The sequence below is a fragment of the Hoplias malabaricus genome, chromosome 9, assembly GCF_029633855.1.
Source record: "Hoplias malabaricus isolate fHopMal1 chromosome 9, fHopMal1.hap1, whole genome shotgun sequence".
Classification (NCBI taxonomy): Eukaryota; Metazoa; Chordata; class Actinopteri; order Characiformes; family Erythrinidae; genus Hoplias; species Hoplias malabaricus.
This window is the reverse complement of record NC_089808.1, coordinates 42,517,478-42,523,621: the sequence shown is the minus strand read 5'-3', so window position 1 is coordinate 42,523,621 and position 6,144 is coordinate 42,517,478. Positions and strand designations below refer to the sequence as shown.

General features: G+C 38.3%; 1 protein-coding gene across 2 annotated transcripts; it reads left to right on the top strand.

Moving 5' to 3' along the window:
* The first annotated feature begins 246 nt into the window (after positions 1-246).
* On the top strand, positions 247-4,273 carry LOC136707126 (zinc finger protein 239-like). Of its 2 annotated transcripts, XM_066681036.1 has the most exons (3): positions 247-432; positions 623-727; positions 1,655-4,273. In XM_066681036.1, the coding sequence occupies exon 3, from the start codon at positions 1,734-1,736 to the stop codon at positions 2,421-2,423; it is 690 nt and encodes a 229-aa protein (XP_066537133.1). In that variant the 5' UTR covers positions 247-432; positions 623-727; positions 1,655-1,733; the 3' UTR covers positions 2,424-4,273. The 2 variants fall into 2 exon arrangements, with proteins under 2 accessions (XP_066537133.1, XP_066537135.1); XM_066681038.1 differs by lacking the exons at positions 247-432; positions 623-727 and adding an exon at positions 1,193-1,284.
* The last annotated feature ends 1,871 nt before the right edge of the window (positions 4,274-6,144 follow it).

The window sequence follows — 6,144 nt, the reverse complement described above, 5'->3', positions numbered from 1 at the left end:
CTATATTCTGATTGATTGATCTGTTGAAGGCTTTTTATCTGACCTAGTTGCTTATTAGCTGTAATTACTAGCTTCAGGTGTGGTTTCTGCTTAGCCCTAGATGTGAAAAGGGTGCAAGCATAGGATTGGCCTGATAAATTAGGAAGATGACATTTGTGACTTTCTTCAGTAGTTTTTATCTCAATCTATCTTTATTTAAACTTTCTGGTTTGTTTTAAGTTATTATCTGAGCCACATAAGTACTGAATGTTTGGCGTGACAACCCTCGCATTCTCAGATCCTCACTTTCTCCCTCACCCCACAACCAAATGTTTGCTCCATCCAACACTTTTCTCTTGCTTTTCAATTAACCTTTTGGGCCACATTTGTAAGGAACATGCATTTGTGGATGAGCAGTAGAGCTGAGCACCTATGAAAAAATCTCTTTCAGAAGTTTGTGAATTTATAATGATATTTTTCCCGCATTGGTTTAATAGTCGTGTATCTATTACATTTTATTAAGAATAATAGAAAGTTTACTGCTGAAATGTGTCTTATTTGTTGTATTACATGAACGTAGCTGTGTGTCTTGTGTTGTTTTGAAGCCCATTGGCTGCAGTCTGAGTGCGCAGTGTTTCAGCAGGGGGCGCTAGTGTTCAGTCCGGGGATGTGATCCACAGAAGAAGACTAAAGAACAGCTGCGGCTTCCTTGTTGTTTTTGAGAAAATCAGGAGCGTCACTCTTTAAAGTAAGAGCTTGTAAATGTGCTCGGATTATTTACTGTCTGTTTTACACTGGGCCTGGGAAAACGTGTCGTGTGTGTGTGTGTATCATGAGGGTATTTATAAATGTGTACAGTATGAGACCAGAGACTCGGAGGAAGACCCTTGGGTGAATTCTGTAGTGTCTCTGTGTTTAAATGCTGTCCAGAAACCGGACAGTGCTCCGATTCAATTAAGAATTATAACATTTGTGTAACTTAAAACTTTGCCAGTGATTGTTTCTAAAGCCATACCTGTTCCCAGCCAGCCAACACACCTCAGTGTAGCCCACCTGGGCTGAAGGTGGGCCAGCTGGGTTCAGTGTGGGCCTGGGCTCTGGGGTAAATGTGGACAGCCCAGTAACTCACTCTATAGATATGGCTCCACATGGTCCTGTAGTGGGTTACCTGTGTTTAGAGTGATGCTGTTCTGTCAGGGGGGCTGACCTTGTTGGTTCTATGTCTGACCCGTCCTGGTCCTGTCACTCACCCACGGGAGCATCTTAAACCATGGGCAAATCTTGCTACCTTGCTCATATGTCCAGGTAAAACAAACAGAGGTTTAAAAGTGCCCTCAAATTATTAAAATGTTGATCCCTTACAACACAGCATAGGACACAATGTAGAATCTGAGCTACCGTTCGAGTATTGTTTTAAAACCGTGAATTGTTTTTATGGAAGAGAAATATAGGTTTAAGTGGATACAAAAACTGCTTTGTGAGCTGATTTTTAATTTGTGTTTTTATTTATTTTAATATTTGAATAAACTGTAATGTCTGGATTGATTTACACTGAGTTTCTTGTTTTTTTGAATCATACACTTTATTTTTTGTTACTATCTAATGTAATAATTCTGTTCTCTGATATTGTTCTATTATTCTCTCTCTCTCTCTCTCTCTCTCTCTCTCTCTCTAGGGATGAATTATTTCTAGGTGCAGCATGACTTCTGTAAACCTTCTAATGGAGATGAAAATTATTGCCACAAAAACATTCCATGAATAGAATACACCACACTGCTGAAATAGTGACAGTGATTGGATTTGGGAAAATGGCGTCCGTAAGAGGCTCAAGCCCTCAGCCAGTGTCCTCCAGCACTTACCCCACAATAATATACCGCAGACCAACGCAGAAGAGTGAAAACACGGAGAAAATTCACCACTGCTCCGAGTGCGGAAAGACTTTTAACCAGCTGAGTAATCTCAACTTACACCAGCGCGTTCACACTGGAGAGAAACCGTTTCAGTGCACAGAGTGTGGGAAGAGTTTTAATCAACAGAGCAATCTCAAAGCTCATCAGAGAATTCATACCGGAGAGAAGCCGTACCCCTGCTCGGAGTGCGGGGCGAGTTTTACTCTTCTGAGTAATCTCCAAACCCACCAGCGCATTCACACCGGAGAGAAACCATATCAGTGCTCCGAGTGTGGGAAGAGCTTTAATCAAAAGATCAGTCTCCAAACCCATGAGCGAATTCACACCGGAGAGAAACCATACATCTGCTCAGAGTGTGGAATGAGTTTTAATCAACAGGGCAACCTTCAGCTCCATCAGCGAATTCACACCGGAGAGAAACCGTATTTCTGCTCGGAGTGTGGAAAGAGCTTCAGACATTCGAGCACTTTAAAGAGGCACAAGTGCATTAAGAGTGAGCCTGAACTCTATGACATTTGTGTGCCCATTGTATAAACGTGAGTTATTCTTAACACACATGCCTTTTAAATAGATGCATCAGATATATATATATATATATTCCTCATAATATTCATAACTATGTGATGTTTTCAAGATCTATTTATATTAGTCAGTTTTCATTAATTGAAAGTGTTCAAACGTTGTCAGTCCAATCCTTATATAGACACACCTTATGAGGAGAGATTTCAGCTGCATACACTGTGTGTCAATTAAATTGGACACACTGGAGTACCATGGTCACCAAGGCCAATGCAAAGTCTTTGCTAAAGGGGTATAAAGCCCTCACGCACTGGACTTGTGGAACTGAGTTCTCTGGAGTGATGGGGCTCTATATAGTACCTTGGGAACGAGTTGGACTGCTGTGTGTCCTCCACAACTAATCACCGTCATCAGCACCTGACCTCACAATTGTACTAATGGCTGAATGCCATCAGGTCCTCACAGCAATCTCATTCTGAAATGTTGGACAAACAGTGTGTAGGGGGTGGGACTGTTGATGCAAACACTCTGAGTGTGTCTAATGATTAGTACATTTCCATCTGCCATGTGCCATTTGGAAAAGACCTTTAAGATATTTACGTTGAAATCTTTCAGACATGTCGTGGTTCGGCAGCTGGCCACTCGCCTTCAGAATCATCTGGGAGATTAGTGTTTGAAATGGTTCATTATTGTTTTTTTTTTAAACTCCATACTTTATTCACTGAAAATTTGACAGACAGGAGAATGATGGCCTTCAGTCAGTGCTAAAAAAGACTGATATTTGTTGCTCATGATTGTTTTTGCAGTAGGGAGCAATTTTGAATTCTGGTTCTGTTCATTTCTGAACCATCTTAAGCGACCCTTTTGTAGTTGTGACTAGAGTTGAAAGATGAAGTGTCTACATCAAGATCCCAGTTTAAAAAAGTGCAATTTTCAAAACACAAGGGCTTCAGTTTTCACTCTTATCCATATCAATGTCTTGAACTTTTAGCTCATGTAGCAGAGCAGTCAGAAGCCGCCGAACACTACTTTACATTCAGAGCTCAGAATAACAGCCAGATCTTCTTGGTCTTCGTATAAACACAAATTGGACCTTCACTTAATTTATGAAAAAAGATGAATATAGTTTAGATCACAATCACAAATCATTGCCATTTGATATAATTAATAATATTAATCAATAATTATATAATATTAATATATCATTGTTTAATGAGCTTGTGAAAAACAATTAATCATATCCAGACATATTAATTTTGTTTGTTAATTAAGGTCATCTTTTTTGTTAAGGTGGTGATTTGTGAACTTGGTAAATTTTATATTATTTCATAGCCTTTTTTAAATCAAAGAAATATGTATTGTTATTTAGTACATTGTTGCCTGTCTTTGTTTTTATTGCCTCTTTAAGAGCTGTTTCTTTTTCAAAAATGCTTCCGAGTATAAATGATAATTACCTTAGAAATCCATACTGTATTTTGTTTTATTTAAAGCTATGCCTGTATTAATGCAGTGTAAAGTTGTGGTCAGAGAGCACATGCACAGTGAAGTGGCTCATTAAATATTCCTATTTATAATCTGTGTTTAATTGGCAAAGTGTTTTACCTTTTTCTTTGATAAAATAAAGATGCATTTCATTATTAGTTCACTGATATTGAAATGTGTTTCCTCCTCCACATCAACACTTGTCTAAACAGCTACAATGACTTTGTCCTAAATGTAACCAGTTCAGATGCTGTAGTTTTTTTTAATGAAATGATAGTGGAACCAGTGTGAAACACAGATAGGAAGTAGGGAGTGAATATAGCAAAATATTTTTCAAGCCAAGATGAACTCTTTATTGGTTTACTGTGTAAAGTAAAGGATATTTTTCTGTGAATTAAAATAAGTTCATATTAAACTGGGTCTAATTTATTTTTAATTTGACACTGAAAATGTTTTATTGTACATTAAAAGAATAAACAGAACAATAGCTTTAACTGTCAATTTGGGCTTTGTCCCAAAAGGCTGTGAGGTTTTTAAGGTGGCGCACTATGAGGATTACAATGAAATATAAGCTTCTCCACACAGAGTGCACTGATGTCTGAACACCAAATGATTCTTGTGTGATTCATTATACACAGTGTGTAGGAACTCATTACTTTAAAACCCAAACAGGGCACTATTTAGAGTGGAACTTCCTTTTAGAGAACCTCCCCACCTGTGGCGTGTTTACACTTTTATCACGTTTGTAGATACATCAGGGATTCCTGTTTTTAGTCAGGAATGGAATCCACTGGTTTGGATGGATGAAAGAAGTGTGTATTAAAATGGGTTCAATAATAAAAACCCATGTAGTTCTGTATTTTTAAAAATGTAAAAATATTCATTCAGACTCCTTTCATAAGTTGGTTTATTGTAAAGTGAACGAATGGCCTATTCTTAATTTTCTAAATTTTAAAGAATAATAAAAAACAATGCAAAATATTTTATGATAAATAATATGCAAACACACAGTAACAAGAAATAAATATAACAAGCAAATTAGTGCTTTAATATGTAGAAAAATCTCAGCTATTTTGTAATTAAATTATAAAGCAACAAAAATGTTCCTTCTTTTCAAAGTCTGCTTCAGTTTGACTAAAAACGTCAACAATCTTTGCCTCAACTTACAATAAACATGTTTTTAACTCAACTTTTCTCAGCTCTGAGCTCTGAGCGGTCAATAAACGGAAACTTTTTACACTACTATAACAGTTAAAGAAACCAAAGAGAAAAGCTCTACTCAAATACTGTAAGGTTATATATATATATACTTCTGCTCATTAAAACTCATTGTTTGCAAGAGGTTATACTTTTTTCATTCTGTTAATTTCACTTTACTTCTAACTGCACACTATTTCACCAGATCAGAATCAGTTAATTTACCTGAAGAATACTCTTTCAAATGATTTTGGGAGTTGAAGAGTATGGATGGGAACGGATGGAGAGTGCCCTCAGGGAAATGAGAAGTTTATCTATGCTGCTGATAATTATTAATTCATTCATTCATTGTCTGTAATCGCTTATCCATTTCAGGGTCGCGGTGGGTCCAGAGCCTACATGGAATCATTGGGCGCAAGGCGGGAATACACCCTGGAGGGGGCTAGTAATAATTAATATAAATTAATATAAATATGTATTTTGAAGGCGGCACGGTGGCGCAGCAGGTAGTGTCGCAGTCACACAGCTCCAGGGGCCTGGAGGTTGTGGGTTCGATTCCAGCTCCGGGTGACTGTCTGTGAGGAGTTGGTGTGTTGTCCGCGTGGGTTTCCTCCGGGTGCTCCGGTTTCCTCCCACAGTCCAAAAACACACGTTGCAGGTGGATTGGCGACTCGAAAATGTCCGTAGGTGTGAGTGAATGTGTGTGTGTCTGTGTTGCCCTGTGAAGGACTGGCGTCCCCTCCAGGGTGTATTCCCGCCTTGCGCCCGATGATTCCAGGTAGGCTCTGGACCCCCCGCGACCCATATTGGATAAGCGGTTACAGATAATGGATGGATGGATGTATTTTGACAAGCAGCACTATTGTAAAATTGGTACAGTGTGAGATTAAAGTAGAATTTAACTGCATTTATTTCATGCATCTCACAGAATATTGAAATAAGTGTTTGTAATTTCTATTAAACTACATCACGTTCATTAGCATCTGTGGCTCCAATGAAGTATTCACCTCAGAAATGGAGTTGCAAATGCTTTTAATTTGAAAAGCGGTGTGTGTGC